The sequence below is a fragment of the Adiantum capillus-veneris genome, chromosome 4 (genome assembly GCF_014529385.1).
Source record: "Adiantum capillus-veneris isolate H3 chromosome 4, ASM1452938v2, whole genome shotgun sequence".
Taxonomy (NCBI): Eukaryota; Viridiplantae; Streptophyta; class Polypodiopsida; order Polypodiales; family Pteridaceae; genus Adiantum; species Adiantum capillus-veneris.
The window spans coordinates 4304227-4327245 of NC_140934.1; the positions used below are offsets into that span (position 1 = coordinate 4304227).

Here is a 23019-nt window from a genome sequence, read left to right on the forward strand (position 1 = left end):
GTTGGGAGAGACGGGAAGAAGAAAAGAGTGAAAAGTAGCCTAAAGTGCAAGATAGCGAAAGTGATTAACGAGGCGATCAAAAATTGTATCATGCTTCGATTTCAAAAGATCATTTTCGGCTATGGTTAGAGATAAGACAACGAAATGATAGGTGTTGGATAGAAAACTGATTTATTTATTAAAAAAAGACTTTGTGATCATTTGTATTGTGAACATGTGTAGTAATGCCGAGTAAATTTTCCGACATCAATTATTGGTTTCGTGCATTAAGGTTCGTCTCTTTTTATGTTTTGTTGAGTTTTATTAAGTTTTTCAAAAAAATTATAAACTATGAGTACTATATAAGTCAAAACTTATAACTTGAAGAGATTCTCTTGAGCAAACACGAGCATACTCATATCTTGCACCACCTCAATGACACATAAAACCAAACCACCATACACAACAATGGCATCATCATCATTCATACCACAGTAAATCTGCATTAGCTCATACTGAATCTACTGTTCCAAATTCACAACCTTGACCACATGTAGATAACCCATCACCACAATCCGCTCTAGATGCCCCATAGCCTCCTCAGCCTTCGAACATGGAGGATCTTTTATCACTAAATCATGCCAAGTGTACAACTCTACCGAATCCCCCACAATTTTCTACTCTGCAAAGAGCCGAGATCTATCCATTGATATATAGAATGCCATCAGATTCCTTATATTTTAGAAGATTTCATTTAATGATGTGACAACTCGGTCTTATAAATGGAATCTCTCCCCACGTTTCAACTTCAGTGGGGAAGCCATAACTTCTACTAATCAACTCCAAATTTGTTGGAGTTTGGGGATTTAGAACCTACTTCCTAAGATCTTTCCAATGATATTCTGGTTCATAGGGTTTTGACAAAGCATCTAAGTACTTCACCAGGTTGCCCACTTTGGACAAGAGAGGCAAAGTCAAACCTCCTTATGGGGCCCCTTTGAGAGTCCAAATTTCCCCTAATGTGCATCCATGGTGAGGACCCACAATCACAAATAATTCACCGATAACTATGTCTCCCACATGGGTCCACTGAGATGCCTAATAATGGAAGGCAAACTCATGACACTTCTCCTCAATGGTGAGAAGCTAATGTAGAGCTTGTTGCATCTGCTCCTCCAACGAATGACTATCAGGAAGGTGCTTCTGCGTCTGCTGTAGGGAAGCAATGCCTCCTTGAAGACGCTTCTCCTCCTCTTTGGCTAGAGCCAAGCAAGATGCAAATTCCTGGAGAAATAAACGACTAAGCTCAACAAGTCGAGTGGCCATTCTACTAGTAGGGGTGCCCTCAGTGCCCAAAATCTCAGTCCAAAGTTCCACCACCCACTCTCTCAGCTCTATATCCATTAAAATCCTCTCGGGGATACTACAACATAGCACTCCCACTCCTCTATCTATCTGCCATAGTAAGAATGACTGGCACACAATGTAAAACAATAGTCTCTGCCAAAAATCATACAGATCCTCCCACATAAATGTGGTCACTTGCGTAGAAGCAATCAAATCGAGATATATTCACGTCCCCTACTCTGTCTACATCTTGCCAAACATTTGAAATCCTCAAGGTCATACAAAGGCACTCCCAAGCTGCCAATTCATCCCCCTGCATAGTAGCATGGCTACCTCCAATCTTATCAGAGGGGTCCTCCAATAAATTGAAGTCCCACCTAACACACCACTTCTCTGCATGAGCAAAGACTCCACAATGTGTGACCAAAACTCACCTAGTTCACTAACATGGTTAGATGCATAGATGTTCAGGAAGCCCATGAGGCTAACGTAAACCTGCATAGTAATCCATTGGGCCCTACCTGGCACAATAATACCTCTGCCCACAATGGCATGTTTCCATGAGTCCGCAATAGTCATATATACCTCCCTGGATGCCTCCAGGCCCAAAAGCAACTGACCAAAAGGTCTCATAGTGGCCACACAAAATCTGACTGCAATGCCGAATGCAGCTCTTACAAAGATAGTGCTCCTAAAGCATAAGTATATCAATCATACTACGCACAAGGCATCTCTCAAGCTCCTGATGCAAGTGACCCCTCAAACATTGAAATTGAGGTCCACCTGAACCCTGTACATTTCATGACACGATCCTCATGGGATCAATGAGGAAAGATAGATGCTGCAAGTTGCAACAATAGTGCAAGGTGCAGCGGAAGTGAATGATGATATTGCTCAAGATGAGTGCTCCGAACTGTGCTCAAGGGTTTCTTTTACTTACGGAAGGAAGAGCCTTCCGTTCTTTAGAGAGAGAGTGCAATGATCTCAAACAAAGTGAATGCTACTGTGAATGAAGGTGCTGAGACTGAGAGAAAGAGAGAGAGAAGAATAGATACCAAACAAATCTCAAACCCTCTTCCAAGGGTCTCCCTCTCTATGGCGAGAGAGGTCTATGCTATAGATTGCACAAATTTGGTATGATGGTCTAGATACAATGGACTTGCCAACAATAATGACGGCAATGATGACGACGACAAGGACTGATTGAAAACTGAAAACGCTAGGATTGAACCGTTAAAATCTGCAAAGCGCTGACTTTCTACTGATCTCTAACAATGTGTCGGCGAGGATGGCGACAATGATGACGACAATGCGTTAAAAATGAAAATACTGAAAACTAAAAACAGTGACCTCAAACTGTAAACACTAGCTAACTCAACGGTACGACGAGAATCTGTTGCGGGTAGGTGAGATCTGCGAGGCTAGGGACTCGATCATCTGTGCGGCTAAGTGCTAAAAGCTAAAACCGCTCGTGTTCTTAGCTGATCTGGCACCGAAAACTACAAACGCTAGGCTTGATCTGCAAACAGAAAACGCCAAGTTGATCTGTTACAAAAAACACTAGAGGATCTGGCTCAAAAAACACTGACTGCTGCTATTGGCTAAAAATGTTAGGTTGTCTTCTGTCGGTCTTGTTGAGGAGACAAGACTACAAGTTGCTGGAACTTCTTTTTTCTCTTATGCCTTCTACTGCTAGCGCTAGGTTTCTTTAATATTCCCTTAGCAATTTGCCCCACCTACTTTTAGAACCCTTTTCCAACAAAATTCACTTAGAAATAAATAAGTCGAAAATATGTATTTTGGGAAAAAGGGTTCTATGCTTTGTAAAATGCTCATGATGGGTATTGAATGACATGCTAATGAATATAGTGTGTACAACCAGAGGATATACAACTGATCTAAGTGCCTGGACATGCACTTCCTTCGCACAGTCTCAGAAGGGTGCTAGAACACTTCCTAGGCGGACCTGAATCCTAGACGTGAGATAGCTTGTCCACAAGCACATAGGGTTAGATGTGCACGTGACATCCCCTCCTTTACAAAGTGCGATATTGGTACCGAGCTACATGGCTTTCTTGTAATTTATCAAATAATTTCTAAAATATCTTCATCAACCCACACTGCCTTGTGGGTTCCTTGATCCTTGAATCTTACAAAGTATTGTTCGACTTGCTTCTTTGAGCCATGATGAAATCGATGCAACAACACTTGCTTTGGCTCCATGACTTCAGCTTCATCGATGATCTCGGGATCTTCTTCTTCGGAATGTCCTTTGAAGGTGTACCGTGAAACACTTTCAACCAAGAAACATGGAAAATGTTGTACATTGACCATGAGTTACGCAAGTGTAATTTCATAGAAACCTCATTGATCTTTTTAATGACAGGAAATGGACCATACATTTTAAAAGACAATTTAGGACTCTTCTTTCCGACTTGCTTAAGACGTTGCTTCATGATTCTTAAATAAACCCAATCCCCTCCCCTGCCTGTCGTGAGTAAGATTCATAAGCCTTGCTTAGTCAAAGCTTTACACTCTCAGGAATCTCATCCAACGATTGACTTTCAGCATTGGCATCAGACATTTGACTGACGATACGAGTCAAAAGTGACTGGAACGGACGGCCAAAAGTTGCCGCATACGGAGTTCTACCAATAATAGAGGAATAAGAGCCATTCAAAATTGCTTGGACCAAAGGGAGATAGAGCTCCCAATGAGACTGTTGATCATGTACATAAGACTTCAAAACATCAAAATCCAATTGATTATAAATTTCTATTTGACCATCTGACTATGGATGAAAAGCCGATGAGAAATTCAACTTAGAGCCAAAACTTTCAAAGAGAGCACGCTAAAAATTGGACATGAGCTTAACATCCCTATCGAAAACGATTAAATTTGGCAAACCACAAAGGGGATGCTAATGCTTTATGAACAACAGTGCTACATTTTGTGCGATGACTATGGCCTTACAAGGAATCAGCATGCAAAATTTGCTAAAATGGTCAACAATTGTCAAACATTGAGTGTTCCTTGAATACAAACTAAGTGGAAGGTTAGTCACAAAATCCATAGAAGGTAGCAATAGCAAGAGGCCTTTCTACTTTTCCCGAGGAGCTTTTACCTTTTGACAAATGGTGCATTGTGTGACATAACGAAACACATCTTTTTGCATTTTAAGCCAATAAAAGAATCTCTCTATTTTTTTCAAAGTGGTGTTCATTCCCCTGTGCCCACCCATGAGTGAGTCATAAGTATCATACAATATGGATGGCGTGAGAGAGCACAACACACATAGACGGTGATGAAAATATAACAAACCTTCATGAATGAGATAGTTACTAAGCCCTTGGAAAGCAAGACCATGCAACCATTGCTTACCAAACTCGGATTCTGCATACTAGTTCTTCATGCTGTCAAAAGACACACCCTAAATAGAAACAGTGGATCTTGACTCAACAGCCAGGATCTCTCCTTTACGACTTAACGCATCTGCAACAAGGTTAGCTTTCCCAGACACATACTCAATCAAACCACCAAATTGCTCAAAAAATTATGACCACCGTGCTTGACGATCAGTCCAATGTGCACTAGGCATAGACTGGAGCCACTTGACGATCTATGCGAAATGTAAACTCTCTACCATACAGAAAACGCTTCCAATGCTTGAGAGAGTGCATGACAAACACGTGAGAGAGTCATAAGTATCATACAATATGGATGGCGTGAGAGAGCACAACACACATAGACGGTGATGAAAATATAACAAACCTTCATGAATGAGATAGTTACTAGGCCCTTGGAAAGCAAGACCATGCAACCATTGCTTACCAAACTCGGATTCTGCATACTAGTTCTTCATGCTGTCAAAAGACACACCCTAAATAGAAACAGTGGATCTTGACTCAAGAGCTAGGATCTCTCCTTTACGACTTAACGCATCTGCAACAAGGTTAGCTTTACCAGACACATACTCAATCAAACCACCAAATTGCTCAAAAAATTATGACCACCGTGCTTGACGATCAGTCCAATGTGCACTAGGCATAGACTGGAGCCACTTGACGATCTGTGCGAAATGTAAACTCTCTACCATACAGAAAACGCTTCCAATGCTTGAGAGAGTGCATGACAAACAAAAGTTCTTTGTCATAAATTGAATAGTTCTTTGTCATAAATTGAATAGTTCTTTCTACACTATTTAACTTCACGCTAAGAAATGCAACTGAACGGTCATGCTACTGAAGCACAGCTCCAGTGCTCGCATCCGTACATACCTCAAAAAGGTCATCCCAAGCGGCAAGGACGAGACACGGCCCTTCTGTCACCACAACCTTGAGAGCTACGAAAGCCTCAATGGCTGCCGCGAGCAAATCCACGCGCTGTAGGTGAGTTTTTATCCCTTCCAAAACATGTTTCGTGGGTGCCGCAATGCGTGCAAAATTCTCTATGTACGAACTATATGCTTGACATAAACCAAGAAAAGAACGCACATTATAGGCAGTTTTGGATAAATTCCAATTAAAAAGCGCGGGATCAAGCTCGACACCTTCTGCAGAAATGATATCACCTAGATAAGTAACTTAAGTGAGAAAAAACTCAAATTTCTTGGCTACAATGTACAAGTGGCACTCATCTAAACAGGCTAAAACCCGTTCTACATCCTTTTTATGTTGTCCCCATGATGCTGAAAAAATGAGAATATCATCAAGAAAGATAAACACACACGCCAACCATATCGCCAAAAAAGCCTATCATGAGATGGTTAAATGTACCCACGGAGCCTGTCAATCCAAAAATCATAACCCCATACTCCCATTGCCCTTCCTATGTGCTAAAGGCAGCATTTTAGATGTCGCTTTTGAATACCCTACCTACTGGTATCCACTTTTGAGATCGACCTTACTCAAAACCTTTGCCCCATTCAGCCTATCGAGGATATACTCAATGCTCAGGGGTTCACTATTCAGTACTCTCCTATATAATGTACGTTCGCGTAGTATTGAAAAGAAACCCTCTTTTAACATGTCTGAATGAATAAAATGACTCCTTATTTTAAGAATATTTTTTAAAATTAAATATAAAAATCTCTTATTTTAATGTATCTTTGTTAAATTACCTAAATTTTTTGCATTGTTAAAACCCCTCCTTTCGAACTCACGTTATACATTAGAGGCATCAAAAACTTGTTCTTGACGGTCATCTTGTTCAAAGCCCTATAGCCAACACACAAACGAGACAAACCATCCTTCTCAACATATCAATGAGTCTGATGTGAATTGTTCGACCAAGATGTAATGACTAGTTAACACATATGAAGACATCTGATAGCACTCTAACCAATCAGCACCTTGTGTCAGGTAAGAAATCATTGATACAAACTCAAAATAACTCCAATAAAATTGACAAAATCTCATACTTTAATTTTAAAGCCGAAACAAAAGAGAGGGAGTTCCCCTTTAGAGAGTATTGGTCTCCAAATAGGAAACCCTGGCGAATTTAGTTTATTTTATAAATCGAAATCAATTTGTACAACCTTCTAGTGGCATCCATAGAATCATGAGACATAGGGTAATAGCATGTGAGTCTCCACCCAACCATCCCCTACATAGCCTTCCTTATAGGCCCCTTACCTATATGCCATATGGCCCTTAGCCACCGTAGGACCTTTATCTTATACTACTCTCCCCTTTGAGAAGTGTTTTCGTCCTCAAAATCAAAAGTGGCATCTCCTCTTCAGAATACAACAATTTTCCCAAAACCCTTGGGCCCTACCTGGAACAAGAATACCTCGACCCACGATGGCCTATTGCCATGAGTCCTCAATAGTCATACATACACCTCCCTGGATGTCTCAAGGCCCAAAAGCAGCTGACCAAAAGATCTCATAGCGGCCACCTGGAATCTCACCGAAACGCGGAATGTGGCTCTCACAAAGATGGTGCTCCTAAAGCATAAGTATATCAATCATACTATATACAAGGCATCTCTAAAGCTCCTGATGCAAGCGACCCCTCTGACATTGAAATTGGGGTCCACCTAAACCCTGCACATTCCACGAGACAATCCTCATGGGACCAGTGAGAAAAGACCGATGCTACAACAATAGCCAACCTCGGTATCGCATTAGATGTTGAGTAATCCGCATCCGAGCGACCCTAAGATAAGGCCCGAGCAGAGCATGTAGTCTGTAGGGCTACATCCTCTGTCCAAGAATCCTCATGTACATATACATAGCAAGTCGTACTCTGAGTATCGACAAAGAAGTGAACAACAATGTGCCTACATCCAGCTGCATCCGATAACGTCATGTACTGAATTGGCTAGTGACCAAAGTGTCTATATCAACTCTATCACCCCCTAGTCCCCCATGTGGTGAGAGAGCTTGAGAGCCTGAACCTCAAGCTAGTCCATCACTATATCTATAGTCCACTCAATTTGATCGCTAACACAAAGTGGGAAGGAGAAACCAATCGCTATGTCCAAGGCCTCTGCCCCTCTAGCTACTAGAAACAATATATGGACTCTGAACCAAGCCACCTCAAGGTCGAGAGAAGAGTTGTCAAGGTATTGTGGAGTCGTAGTCGAAGAAGCCCCACCAACGACCAATGTCAAAATTGGTCATCCCACCAGAGACTGTCGAAAAAGGCACCACCAGGGGCGTTCGCAAGTATGACCACTCCTCCAGTGCCAAGTGGCTTATGGAAAATGCACGATCAAGAGACCTTTGAGCTGTCGATCAAGGACCTATATACCTTCATAAGTTCAGAATAGTCTGAACTCACGAATTATAAGAGGGAATAAACCACTCATACAACTATAAAAGCAAGGGACCAAGAAAAGAAAAGAAAAACAAAAACAAACAAACAAAACAAACTAAATCACTTTGTTTGCTACAAAACAAAACTAAATAAAACAAAACATTATTAACTTAAAAATGTCGATCAAGGACCTATCCCAACTGGGGGAGTAGCGAGAGGCGGTAGTCAGAGGGACTTTGGGGAGGGCGGGGGGGGGGGGGGGGGGTAAGCTATCGGTGGCAAAGTTGAGGTGGAAGGGGTGTCCATCGACTCATCCTACTGTAGAGAGTCAAAACGGTGCCCTATGGGAACCCACTGTTGCTGGCCTCGTGCAGGCCGACCACCAGGGGCATTGAACTGGCATGGTGGCCCTTGGCAACGCTGACCACAAACCTATTGTCAAACCTCCTTTACCTGAGAACCTGTCTCAAGGGAGGTACCTGCATATGCTCCCTGTGTCTTTGACTATTGAGCATGGCCAGCCTTAGTAGACTAGGTCTATGGCACTGGTCGGTCCCTCCTCTGTAAATAGACGCTCGCAAGATGCTCCATCTCTCTACGCACTTATTCGGAAGTCCTGAATACTTTACATTCTGACGGAGTCAACCATTGCTCACCTGCAGTAGTGAAACAACCTTCGGGAGGGTGTAGGTGTCTCAAACAAAAATGCATATTAAAGGTATGCTTGCTACCTTGGTAGCAACGAAAGCTGTCATGCGTGGTGTCTCCAAGACAGTCCCAATCTCGAGTCTATCTTGGAAAGTAGCGGGAGATACTCTTTTCCCAAGCCAGGGAAACAAACTGAAATGGGTAGGTTTGCCTCCTCGACAAGAGCATCAATAGCTAGATCAAAGCCATGGTGCCACTGTGGAAAATAAGCTTTGGCTTCTTGGATAGTCATGGGGCTCATTGCAATGACCTTGGACGCCATCTCAAAAATCTCAAACTCTATCTGGCAGTACCCACACTCAAGAAGCTGAACATTTATGATGTTTTAAACCTCTACTAAAAGGCGGGCCAGGAAGAGATCACACAACTCCCCTCTGCTAGGTCCAGTGCTTATGATCTTGCAAATAACAGAGGTAGCCTGAAGGTGCGCTACCTCTTCCTCTAAGCTCGCTTGCTCTGTTGGCGAAAGAGCAAGTCCGATGGTGGGATCTACGGAGTCAAGCCAGGGGGCTTCAGTCAAGTCCCTTTGTGGCAGAGTAGAAACCTCCATCTCTGTCTGTTGTTGTGATGACGAGCGACGAAAGGAAGCAAACAAGGTAGGAAGGTCGGAAGGCGGATGCGAGAACTCGGGCTCCTCCAATGGAGAAGAGCATGAGCAGCACGTGGAGAGTGGGAACAGGACAACGGGCATTGTGGGGTGGGCTAGAAAGTAAAGCAAAGAGGTGGGATAGGCTGAATTGTGGCAGACTGGAGGCTGCACTCAAGGCTGAGAACAGTGCGCAAGAGGGGGCTGAGCACCACAGAATGTTGGGGGCGGAGGGGGGTGAGGCTATGCGAGGGGAATGGAGCAGGCAATGGTGAGAAGGTTGCGGGTAACAAGAGCGAGCATGTAGTGATACACCCCAAGATTTGAATCTTGCTTCAAACAAAGGGTTCGAAAGGTAATACCAAGCGACCCCAAGTCCGAAGCATAAGAAGCCAAGAGAAAAAAAAAAAAGATCTGAGCAGAAACAAAAGAAAGAGGAGGCTGAGAGAGAAGCACAGAGGAAGCAGGAGACAAAGAGAAGGCAAAGGCAGCAAGAGGAGTGGGAAAGAGTAGAGGCTGAGAGAGCCCACCTTGCAAAGTTTTTTTCGACACACGAGAGGGTCCATAGGCGGAGGTGCTTATCCCTTCCAAATATTAGCCATGCTACATGGTTGGGCAAGGACCTCATACTATCACGCAAGAGCCACACGTAGGCATCACCATGGCCACCTAATTGATGCACCACGTCCTGGGAACGACGAGAGAAATCTTGTAGCAACCAACTAGAAACCTCCTCCTCGGGTGACCCACCCCAGGAGGAGGATGCAGTCGAGTGTCTAAGGGCAAGAGCCCTAGCAACATGAGCACCAGGTGAGCATAACGTGTCCCTCTAGAGTGTAGCCCAACGGGTGATTTGAACCCACAATCCACAGGTTGAGAGGCCAAAGCCTTACCGTTAGACAACCTCCTTGGGGACCCCACCTTGCAAATTTACACGCAAGGGTAGAGGTAGAGAAGAAGGCGGTAGAGGAGAGGGCTCAAGCTGCCCAACAAGCTAGCGCTGGCAGCTCAAGCCTTCCAAGATTCCACAAAGAGCAAAAAAATGTGCCAAGAAGAAGGACAAGTTTACATCCAAAGAACAACAGGCCCAAGAGGAGCAGAGAACAAAGTATAAAAATGACCCTCAATGGGCCCGGCAACCAGCCCCTCCACTGTCACCAGCAATAGAAACGAAACGAAGATGAAGGCCAGGAACGGTGGCTCTACAAGAGATCAGAAAGTATTAGAAGAGCATCAAGCTAATCATTCCAAAAGCAACCTTCTCTAAAGTGGTGAGAGAGATTATCGATGAATATAGTTTTGGTTTTTTTTTTCGTTTTAGAAGTTGGGGATAGGTACCCTCTATCATTTCCTCAAAACAAAAGAGACAACAAAGACTTCAAGTGCGCCCAAGCTCCTAGGGCAGGTGCTTTTGTCACTAGTTTCCCCTCGACTATGTGAGGCTTCGGTTACCCAAGAAGCCAGAATTATCTACTCTCTTAGAGCAGAGTCCTTGAGAGACCCATCTCGCTGAAATCGTTATGGACATGACAATTGACTAACATTAGGTGAAATTTGGACTCACAAAAGGGCCCTTTAAGGAATTTGACTTTACCTCTCTCCACCAAAACGGACGCACGGATAAGTTTTTGCAAACAAACTCCAAAGTTGGCAAAGGTTTAACAGTTAGAATGTCCTCTTCAAGCTCTATCTACTGATATGTTGCACGCCATGAGATTCCTCATATTTTAGAAGATTCTTTTTTTTATTCACTTAGATTCCGACAGAGTTGTCACATCATAGATGAATCAAAAAAAGGATCAATCTCATGGCGTGCAACATATCAGTAGGTAGAGCTTGAAGAGGACATTCTAACTGTCAAACCTCCGCCAACTTTGGAGTTTGTTTGCAAAAATTTATCCATGCGTCCATTTTGGTAGAGAAGGTAAAGTCAAACTCCTTAAAGGGCCCCTTTGTGAGTCCAAATTTCACATAATGATACCTCAGGTCAGAGGCCCAAGTACTGTGGGACTTGCTTCGGGCTTCTCTTTTTGGAGTTTCCTCCTCCAAGCAGCTTATCGCTCACCACACTAAACTGCCGTGTAACCTCATGGTTTTCCAAGAGGAAATGCCATACACGCTTGGATGAGTGTCGACTCACAAGTGTTGTCTCTTGGGATTGGTGATGTCCCCCTTTCATCTCCCAATCCTGTTTTTGCGAGATGACCCCCCCCCTGCGGAGGTAAGGTACTTGAATGAATCTAAGCACTAATTTGTCTTCGCTTTGGGAGAATAACATTATTTCCCTCACGAGGATCGGAGTGTAGGATTGTGCATAGGAAGACCACTCCTCATTCTCTTATGCAGAGCACTCAAGTACGGGGGCACGACCTCACCGAGGAACTTCACCACAAGGACGTGCACTTCGGTTCCGGTCCTCATGCGGATCACGGCATACCCAGAATGTTATCCATTTCCCACGAGCCTCCCCACCAAGGAGGATAACGATCATATCATTAGGGTTCAACAGTGGGTCGATATCGTTGAAGGTGGAGTTGAATTGGTTTAAACGCCGTCCCCTAGTTCCATCAAGCACCAAGCATCTAATCAGCAAATGCGAAAGTGATGGACCCTCTAGTCAGACACAATGGATAGACACTGTCCTCACCTCCAACTATCAGCCAGTTTGAGTCCACCTCTCCTCGCAAGTAGCATTGCTCTCTCCTCATTTCTATTAACAAAAATGCTCCTATTGAGTTGCAGTAGGTATCCACGTGTTTGTTCATAGCCGACCGACTTATAGGGTTCCCACACCAAGCACGCATGCCTCTCGTCCCACTTGTCCCATGCGTGGAAGCGAACTTAGCTAAATTCAGTCGTAAGGATATACTTATTCATCCAATTCTGGGTTCGGGTGTTAGGTGCAGCGGAATGAATGTTTGCGCTTTGCTCAAGATGAGTGCTCCAAACCGTGGTCAAGGTTCCTTTTGTTCTTATGGAAGGGAGAGCCTTCCGTTCTTAATGAGAGCGTACTATGATCACAAAAAAAGTGAATGGACATTGTGCGTGCAAGTGTATGAGACTGAGAGATAGAGAGAGAAGAGAGATACAACACCAGAGACGTTGTAAAACCCTCCTCCGAAGGCCCCACTCTTGTCAGCGAGAGTGGTCTACTTATGATTGCACAATCTGGTACAAATGGTATGCATGAGACTGATGCAAGTCTAGGCTATGTCGACGATGACGACGAGGCCAACACTAGGGCTGAAATCTGCAATCTTTCTACTACTGTCCAAAAACGCTATGGGCTGAAATCTGCGACTGAGCCAAAAATGCTGATTTGGAGGCTGTTTTCGATGGATCTTTGAGGCTGAAAATCTGCAGATTTAGGGCTGAAAACTGATGGTCTTAACGGGGCTGAATCTGCTACTTCTTTGGGCTTGAATCTGCAACTATTTCATGGCTAAAAACGTTGCATAAACTATCCAAGGCTGAGACTGCAAATCTGCTAACGCAGAATCCAAAAACGCTAGAGACTGAGGTTGACCAAAAACGCTAGGCTGATGTTCTGCTGCTGGGGAGATCCAATGCACAAACGATATCTTGCTGGTTCTTCTGGCGATAATCTCTTGATGAGAAAAACGCTAGGGAGAGAGACTGCTTGGCGATGGTGCTTGATGCAAAAACGCCAAGGCTGGGATCTGACGGCAAAGTCACCTACTGATGAAAAACGCCACCAATGGGTCTTGCTTGAGAAGTTGTCTGTTGAGCGATGGAACTCCTGTTGCTTCTTTTGCCATTGAGTGCTGACTTGGGTTTGCTTATATATTAACTTACCCAATTTGCCCTACCTACTTTTGTTGGGAAGTCACTTAAATTAATAAGTGAAAAATGTCAAAAATGTCACTGGAAAATACCCCTCACTGATTCTGATGGAAATGCTTATGATCATGCTGTGTGCAACCAGAGGATATGCATCTACACTAAGTGACTGGGCATGCACGGTCTACAAATACTCACAAAAGTGCCAGATCACTTCTAATCTAGACTGACTGGATTGATTGTACCCTTTTCGTGTTGTAGCTTGTCCACGGACACATAGGGTTGGATGTGTCACGTGACATCGGGTCGTCAAAGTCGCTTCTTGAATGGTTGGTTCTTAGATTTCTTGTTTACCAAGGAGCCTATCAAGGTGGATGAAACCAACCGATACTGGTCAAAAGCCCTAGCTCCTTGTCCCCCACAAAATGGAGGTACAAACGGAATGTTAAACTTGTGATGGAGAGTCACCGTCCAAACGAAGGTGGACCTTGCTCCCTTCTCAACTAATATTCTCATCTTGGTGGCGACGAGGTGCTGAAAAGAATGGAGAACACGCTGATCCTGGGGCCCCATATTCTCTGTGCCATAATAAATCATTGGATATACGAACGTCTTACGCATAGTTTCTCAAGAACATATAAGAATGGCTCATTTAACAAACATGTGTTGACCTACGAATAGGCTCTTCCTGTCCTTATCTGCCTGTTCACTAACAATGCGTTCAATGGAGAAGATAAGAGTCTACGACGATACCAAGATACGTGTTAGTCTCACCCACTACAAACATCTTCAATCCCAGTAAAGAGATCTTATAGGTCGCCTTGGAACACCGTGACCATGCATTTATCGATTCCAAACTTCATACCGCAGGTCTTGGCCAATTCACTTACCTTATTAAGGCTTGTTTGTAGACTTTCAAGTGAGCCAACACCAATATCAAATCCGACAATTGATCCATGTGTCGAACTTTAACAGAGGGAGACTTAAAAAGTATAATACACAGGCTTATACTTCTCAAGTTGTTTAATTTAGGTCTCGACCGCAATCAGCAGTCCGGGTGGCCGGGAGACATCGTCGGTCTAACTTTTATCGAATGAGGAAAACGGAGGGACCATATGGATGTGACGTGGTGCCCAAGCCGCACAAGGGTTTTTTACCTCCGCCAGCATTGCAGTGCACCATGGGTGTCTTGCTACACCCATGTGGTCCCCCCATTGCCAGGTTTCGACAAAAGTTAACCGGTGATGTTTGCCGACCACCACGACTACGTGATCGCGGTCAGGGGTTTTTGTGGAAGTCGCTCCATGCACGCATTACATTAGTCAAACTTGTTTGGAGAATATCAACAAAGAAAAAATTTGCAATACACATTGATTTAAAAAGACGATTATTTTTTATTATTTTTGGAATTACATCATGGATGGTTTGTCTTTCTGCAAATTACATTTGTGGATATGAGACGAATGGCAAGATTAATACCAAGGGTTTTTATAATTTTCTCTGTGTTTGTTACCTCTTGACCTATGCTTAAGGCACAGTGGGAGAGGACTAGCCCAAGGTACTTGTATATAAAGGCATATGAGGCTGCCTGACGATCCCTAAATATATATTTATTAGCATTAAGGGTGAGACAATCTTCGGTGAGGATGGCACTCAACGCTTTGCACTTGAATAGCTCCGCAGTACCATGTTAGAAATCTCTATGTGAGCAACTTGAAGAATAAATAGACCAAGGTGGCTCATGTAGTGCCACAAGGAGCTATCCTGACCATTGAGGATGTTGCGAGAACCTCCATTTCGCATTGCAAACTTATCCAATGCAACTTATCAACATAGTATATGGCCTGCAAAACACTTTGAAAGACATTATTACTTGTTGTAAGAAAGACAAAGACAATCGTTTAGGTTTAAAAATGTTTACCTCACTTTCCTCGTCCATTACTTCAACAGACTTTCTCGTAAGGTCAATGCTCGAGCGATCATCTCCACCAATAGGAATCAATGTTTTATGTTGGTGGAAAGCGCTTTCGTTCACGCTTTCATAGAAGGTAGTACTTGATTTAATGTCCACTACGATACTTACCATCGTTTACACGAAATTCTGTTCTTTTTTATTGGGGAGGTAGAAGAGGCTTGCCGGGAGACTTTGGTCTTCAATGTCAATTTCAAATTTGGTCGACTCTGTCTTTCCACTTGGTTCTTCATGCCCGCATAAATAGCGAGCAATAAGAGCCACTTGCTTATCCCGAGACCAACTAGTTTAACAATGTTAATGAGGAACAAAAATTGATGACCATCCACCACCATTGCATGCAAAGTGAATATTAATTTGAAAGTCGAGACTTCCTCCAATACCTCATCTCTCTCTATTATTTGATCTTCCTCCTCAGTGGAGTTCAGTTCTTGTAAGAGGACGAGGACCATAGATGCGCCTTCCATATGGTTATTAACCTCTTTGACAAGTTACAACCTCATTTGACTCCTCCACAATGCTCACAAGGGGGTTTCTTGCTTGCCTTTTCCTTTTGATTTTCCCTTCTCCATGTCCTCAAGAACAAGTAAAACTAGAACCATATCCCAAGCTATGAATTGGGTACCTATACACCCTATGTCGTCCAACACCCGCCATCACCGGCTGTTGCGCAAGCCACTGCCTCGCCCAAAACTGTCGCCAATGTCCGGCCCCGCCGCCGCGCACAACGCTCATAGGACGGCCGCCATGGTTACGAGCTCCATGGAGCCCCAGTTCCCTTTGAGATACCCAAGAGTGGCGCACAGTATAGCATATATACCCCGTTCCCCAAGCCTTTGCGTCCCCATGTGGGTTCCCTCCAACCTGCCACGTAGCACCCGCTCGTGAATAGCCCTCAAGGGCACGCTTAAACTTTTGAAAACTTCACCTAAAAACCTTCTCGTGGTGCCATATTTGACCCGCAACATCTCTTTGCTCCCGTGTTCAATGCTAAAGCCGTAAAGGCCGGATGGAAATTCAGCCCACCGACTTCAATCTTCGTGAGCCTCACCATTTTATTGATTTCTCCAAGCCTGCTAACCGCGGCCACAAAAACATAAAAAACCATTTGCAACCATCCTTAAGCAACCGTTCTCAACTTCATCGGACCCTAACTTCGCAGCCGTGGACACATTTGATAAATTTCGTCAGATATATCCTAATGGCTCCACATGGTGTGCTCTATCTTTCAAAACTCCTTTGAGCCCAAAAAAAGCAACAGATGACACATCTTCCAAAGCAGTCAAAGTGGCCCGTACTACCTGACCCCCGACAAACTTTCAATTGGCCATAACTTGGTTTGTAGAGCTTCGAGAAGACCGACATGCTCCACAATACAACTCAAGCTTTACATGTCTACCTGCTTACTCCAACTATGGCCTACCTGTTCATACCTGCCCTGCTCGTCGGGGTTCTTTAGATAGCTTTGTCTTTCACACCGTGGCTCCGTTTAACAAGCCGTTTGGATGGGCTTCTAGATCATCTTGAGCACTACATTCCAGGACACTATCCTTCGACTTCGGAGACCTGATTCTGCCATCCCAATTGGCCCACTTTGGAGCGTTTCTGGCCTAAAAAGCTGCATATACCATACATTTTAACTGCTCTTGTCATGCCCAGGTCCTCCATACCTACTTAAACCCTTTGTCAAGCACCCGTATGCACCCATAGCATGGATTGACACCACTTCTAGCTTCAACTAACTTTGCATGTACTAACGTCCTAAAAGTCTTTTTGTCACGTGACACATCCAACCCTATGTGTCCGTGGACAAGCTACAACATGATCAGGGTTCAATTCAGTCCAGTCAGTCTAGAATTAGAAGTGATCTGGCACTTTTGTGAGTCTATTCGTAGACCGTGCATGCCCAGTCACTTAGTGTAGATGCATATCCTCTGGTTGCACACAGCATGATCATCAGTATTTCCATCAAAATCCATCAGATTCCTTCAGGGGAATTTTCCATTGCATTTAGTCTATTTTACTTATTTTTGGTATTTTTCACTTATTATTTTTAAGTGACTTTCCAACAAAAGTAGGTAGGGCAATTTGAGTAAGAAAATATATAAGTAAACCAAAGTTAGCACTAAATGGTAGAAGAGGCAGCAGGAGCTCCACGCTCAACACGCAACTTCTCAGCAAGAACCCCCTTGGACAGGAGACTTGGCGTTTTCAGCCAAGGACAGCCGGGCGTTTTCTCCATTGCAGATCAGCCCCAACGTTTTGCATGGCAGATCAACCCGGCAACAGTTAGACACAACAGATCAGCCTAGCGTTTTTGCATTTGCAGAATCCCGGTGACAGAAGGACCAAAATTCAGCCCTAGCGTTTTTGGTTGCAGATCAGTCTCGGCGTTTTGCACCTTTATCGCGACGGAAAGTCAAGGAACATTAGCGTTTTCAGTTTTCAGCAGTTAGTACCGCGCAGATCAAGTCCTGAACCTCGCAGATCTCACCTTCACGCAGCAGTTCCTTGCCGCACGGTCAGTTTCTGCAAGGTTTACAGTTTCAGCCCGGAAAACGCAGATTTCAGCATCTGCATTTTCAGCGCATCGTCGTCATCGACATCATCACTGACATAGAGTCAGAATTCAGCAGATAGAAGGTTAGCAGATTTCAGCCCATAGCGTTTTTGGACAGTAGTAGAAAGATTGCAGATTTCAGCCCTTAGGTCGACTTCGTCATCACCGTCGTCATCGTCGACATAGCCTAGACTTGCATCAGTCCCATGCATACCATTTGTACCAGATTGTGCAATCATAAGTAGAGCACTCTCACCGACGAGAGTGGGGCCTTCGGAGGAGGGTTTTACAACGTCTCTGGTGTCGTATCTCTCTTCTCTCTCTATCTCTCAGTTTCATACACTTGCACGCACATTGTCCATTCACTTTGTTCGTGATCATAGCACTTTCCATTAAGAACGTAAGGCTCTCCCTTCCATAAGAACAAAAGGAACCTTGAGCACAGTTCGGAGCACTCATCTTGAGCAAAGCGCAAACATTCATTCCGCTGTACCTTACACTTTTGAGTAGGAACCATAGACACATGAACAATTTCTAATGATCATAGTTGTCTTTGGTAAGATTATGGCTAGCATTCAAACATGAGGGAGCCATCTTGAGTTCTTCAAAGTGTCGTTACACAAAGGCATTCGAAAGCATTAGCTCCTTGGGACTTGTCCTAGTGTACTCCAAATTTGAAAATCCACTTTAATTACCTAGAAAATGTAAAAATGATACCTCAAGGGACACAATACTCATCCAATTCTGCGTTCCAATTTGATGGCCTTTCTATCACACCATTGATTCCTCTTGTATCTTGTGTTAGTTTCACAATTGTATGTGCTTCTACTCTTTCCATCATCCTTGAATTTAGAATGGCAAGACCTCAGATGACATTCGTTCTCGTACATAATCACCCATGCATGCATTAAGGATAAGCCCAGATTCACCCATGCATTAATATTTGAGGATATGACTTGACATGAAGAAGTTTTTTTTCAAGAGACTTATGTAGCTAGAAAAATTCATCTTTATGACTCATGAGTGATGAGGTTGAAGGAAGAATCCATCAACGCCTCTATATGTTTGTAGTATATACGCTCTAAAAAAGTTGGCATAAGGAATGTACACAAATGAAGATGCTTATTATAAAAAATTAGCAAAGCCTACACAGAAGTAAAATCTTACGTCCAACCAAGCGTAGCTATGATGAGCATAAATCTTTTAGATAAAAAATTGAAAAACCGTGTGGTTTTAGCGAAACAATGATATTGTAAAAGCCACAATTTCAAGATAGACCTACCATGTAAATACCCTTCACTCTGAATATTAGATCCTTTTTTGTAGAGTTAAGATTAGTACCATAGTTTTTCCATATGGCTGTCATGCGGCAATGGCACGAGACCATGAAAGTATGGTTTATGTATGCTGTAGCGATGTTAATCCAAACATGTGAGCTTTAAAAATGTGACAAATATAATCATGAGAAGTGTCATACCATGAGAGTTTTCCAAACATGTATGTGACTACTTTGTAAACAATGAATAGGAACCCAATGTTTGATTTAGTGTAACTTCATCCCAAACATACTTGTATACAAGTATAAAAAGTTTCTTTTGTCAAAACATTCGGTTATGCGAACAATAGTGACTAGTAAAATATAAAAGTTGATCGAGAGCACATCATTTTCAGTATTCAAGTACTTTCCTTCTATAGATAGTACCTAGTCAATGAACATGGTTTGTTATATCCATATGTCAAAAGCTTTGCAAAAAAGAAATTTTGCCGTTTGATGCCTTTCATGACTCAATAAAAGTGAGCTGGTCGTAAGATGTCTTCAGATCTTGGCTTCATTCCTATCTCATGTTAGTGATGTGAAGAACTAACTTGATGTTGGAGCAATGACCTTACGCACCCCCTCCCGCCCAGCCTTGTTCTAGGGCTTTCCAAAATTGGAAGGCCCTTCCAACTTCAAAAAAAGTCTGTAGAGAGCGGTACCTTCCCAGGGCACAACATGAAAAATGCCAAATAGACGGCCATTAATTGATTTATGCACTGAGCATACCCATCCTGCAATTTGAGGGCGTTTCAAGTTTCCGAAACAGGCGGTGAGAAGTGGTTAGGGCGCCCTTCCTCACATTAAACACAGTAGTTGAATGGAGGCCGTGAGAAGAGGCGAAGGGCCTTCTTCAATTATGCTCATACAGACTCCAGCTTCTTCACATTAAACACAGAAGAGGGACTAGGAAAGCAAAGGTTAGCGAGAAGGCTGACCTGGGGTTGGCGAACTGGAAGAGCTTGCCCTTGCTGGAGAAGATGATGACACCCACCTCCGCATCGCACAGCACCGAAAGATCGTGTGCCTTCTTCAGCAGCCCGCCCCTCCTCTTCGAGAACGTCACCTGCCGCGTCGTTGCATTCTCGATCCGCTTGATCTTGATCTTCCGCCTTGCCATCGGGTACCTCCGCACCTGCAGTACAGCACCAGCACCACTGATGCACACGTTAGTCATGAGCAGCACCTGCAAGCCACCTCTCTCAAGCTTCCACAACGCAAACCTCACAATGTTCAGAAGATGAAGGGGTAAAACCCTGCTGCAAACCTACGCCGACCCGGAAATGTGCAGCTCCCTCGCTCCGCCCCTCACGTAGCTCCAGCTCTTCAAGGATTTTTAGCTTAGTCGATTGCTAAAATGGGTTCGTTGCCAAAGTGATGACTAGCAGCGCCCAGTCATTAAAAGGACGGCCGCCCACCCCATCTAAAAGACCAAGTCTCAACTCGGTCAGTTGTGCCTCGTAATATTTGACACCTCCTAACTTCTAAGCCTAGTGTTAGCCTAGGTGGAAGTCCCCCATTCCCAATGCATCAAAGGGAACGCTCCAAGAGGCCTTCTTGGCCTTCAGCCTAGGCCACGAGATTTGGCCTTCCATAGGAGAAGTTATGGTGCGTATGTAAAATATTTTCTATGTTAATCTGAGAACCTTGCAAAAGAGGCGCAGGATAAGCTTGAAGACCCCTCGGTCTCAACTCAGGGTAAGCAGGAGTCACTTGTTGTTGCATACACGAAGAATCAAACTCGTAAGAACACTACTGTTGGTGAAGCGCAGGTCTAGAAGCTTGATCTTACTAGCCATGTGATTAAAGTGGTGGGACCTTCGACCAACACTGTTAGTCTGGTAAAAAGAAAGAAGAAGAAAAGGTGATGCTTAAAGGTTATCGGTGGTTCGGCTTGGCGATCAAGGGGAAAGTTGTGACACTAGGGCCCAGCTCTTCATGGCAACCCCAAGCCTATGCTAGTTCTCCTAAATATTGTTTGGTGATCACAGGGTTGCTCCCTCTATCAGTGGCGGATGTATTTGTTAAGTTGTAGTTGTGTTGTGCTGTTTTGATGCCATGGCTAGGAGGAGCATGGGTTCCATTCAAGTCAGGGGACAAAGACGTAAAATATGTTACCTACAAACGGACGGCGTGATAATAACAAAGCTTTGGCTTTCATCCGCCAATTTGAAGTTGCATTTGCATAACGGAACTTTAAGGAAAGGTCCAAGCTTCGCCATGTCAGTATATGTACCTGAAAGGCACCGCTAGCAGTTAATGTGGCTAACTCTGATCCTAGAAAAATGCAAACCCCATGATTGGACTACTTTCAAGAAGGAGTTCTATGCACAATTCCTTCCTCCAGACTACGAGGAAGAAGTAAAGAAAGAATGGGATCGACTCTAACAGTCAGAGAACGAAACTGTTCCATGCTATATGGATAAGTTTTGGGACGTTCTTTTGAAAGTCACTCCATTCAAGAAGATTGAAGATTTGGAGAAGATGTGCAAAGTTTGAAGCAGGATTGTATGAAGCCTTGCAAAAGGCTATGAAGCTTTACCCTCAAGGTAGCTTGCAGATACTTATGGAATTAGCTCGCATAGCTGATGGTATACATGACAAGGGTACTCCCAGGAAGATGGAGCAAAGCACCTATCATACCAAGCAGAAGGCTCTCCATGAACAACCTACTTCCACTTCTTTTTATCAAATGAAGAAAAGAACCGCCTCCGATGCAGAAGAAAATCCAAATCAGCCCAATAAAGGGAAATGTCTCTCTCTAGATGAATTGAGAATCTACATCAGTGAAGGAAGGTGCTTTAAGTGTGGACAAATTGGACATATAAGGATGATTGCCCTACCAAAACCCCACAACCACCTTCTTTCAATGCAGCCCCACATGAACAAGGGAATACAACCAAGAATGGGAAAGAAAGAGCTCTTCTTAAAGCATGGGGTAGCATCAACAACCAACGGGCTCTTATTCTTTTCGGTCCTAGAAATACAGACAATTTCATCTCTATAACGCTAGCTGATGACCTAAATTTATAGCCCAACCGTTTTGGAGTTTCTATTCAAGCATCATCTGCTTTCAAAGGGAAAAACTCCAGTTCTACTCCAATCATAGGGAAGCTGAATTTAAAGGTCAACAACTACAAAGATCAAGAGTCTTTCTTACTAGATTCACTTGAAGGGTGTAATGTCATCTTGGCAATGCCTTGGCACTACAAGATGCATCCCCTTCCTGACTATGTTCAAAAAACTTTTATCCTTTGATCGTAAAGGAAATCAATATATTGTACTTGAGGATGCAAGTGATTGGCGTTCCCATTACCAATCACATTGCAATCAAGAAAGTATTTAGGGAGTGTGTTTCAATGTACTTTATCCTTTCAAGAGAGAGAGATGTATCTTTTTCACAAATTTCTTCCTCTTTAGAGCAAAAGAGAATTAAGTTACTAGAAAATTTTGAAGATTGTTTTGCATATGAACTTCCCAATGAACTCCCACCTTCTCGTCCCAAGGATCATACAATTGATTTGATCCCAGGAATTTCTCCTCCAAACCAGCCTCCTTGTAGAGTTAGTTTGATGCAGCAAGAGGAGATCCTCAAGCAGGTTAATGAACTTTTGGAGAAGGGTCTAATAAGGCCTAGCATTTCTCCATATTGTTCACCTTTCTTAAAAGGATGGCACATTCTGTATGTGCATAGACTATAGAGCTTTAAGCAAGATCACAATCAAAAATCGATTCCCAATCCCTTGGATTGATGATATTCGTGATAAGCTACAAGGAGCAAGTGTCTTTAGTCATATAGACTTGAAGAGCGGGATCAAAAAATCCGCATAGCTCCTCAGGATGTGCATATAAGACTTCATTTAGAACAATCTTCGGTTTGTATGAATTCTTAGTGATGCCTTTTGGACTCACTAATGCACCAACCACATTCCACAAAATGATGGATAGAATCTTTCCTTCGTATAGAAGATTTACACGATTTTTTCTTCG

The 23019-nt window shown here is 43.5% G+C and overlaps 1 protein-coding gene across 5 annotated transcripts in view; it reads right to left on the bottom strand.

Annotated features, from left to right (window-relative positions):
• Nucleotides 1–20414, bottom strand: part of LOC147458642 (MADS-box transcription factor 23-like) — a 67309-nt gene extending 46895 nt beyond the window's left edge. The window contains exons 1-2 of one of the 5 annotated variants that reach the window (XM_086510101.1): nucleotides 20258–20414; nucleotides 19968–20164 (exon numbers count right to left, since the gene is read on the bottom strand). In XM_086510101.1, coding sequence (XP_086366227.1) covers nucleotides 19968–20149 — 182 coding nt within the window. In that variant the 5' untranslated portion in view covers nucleotides 20150–20164; nucleotides 20258–20414. Of the gene's footprint in view, nucleotides 1–19967; nucleotides 20187–20252 lie in introns of those variants that run through there. The other 4 variants (XM_086510103.1, XM_086510102.1, XM_086510104.1 and 1 more) reach the window with 4 other exon arrangements.
• Nucleotides 20415–23019: the final 2605 nt, after the last annotated feature.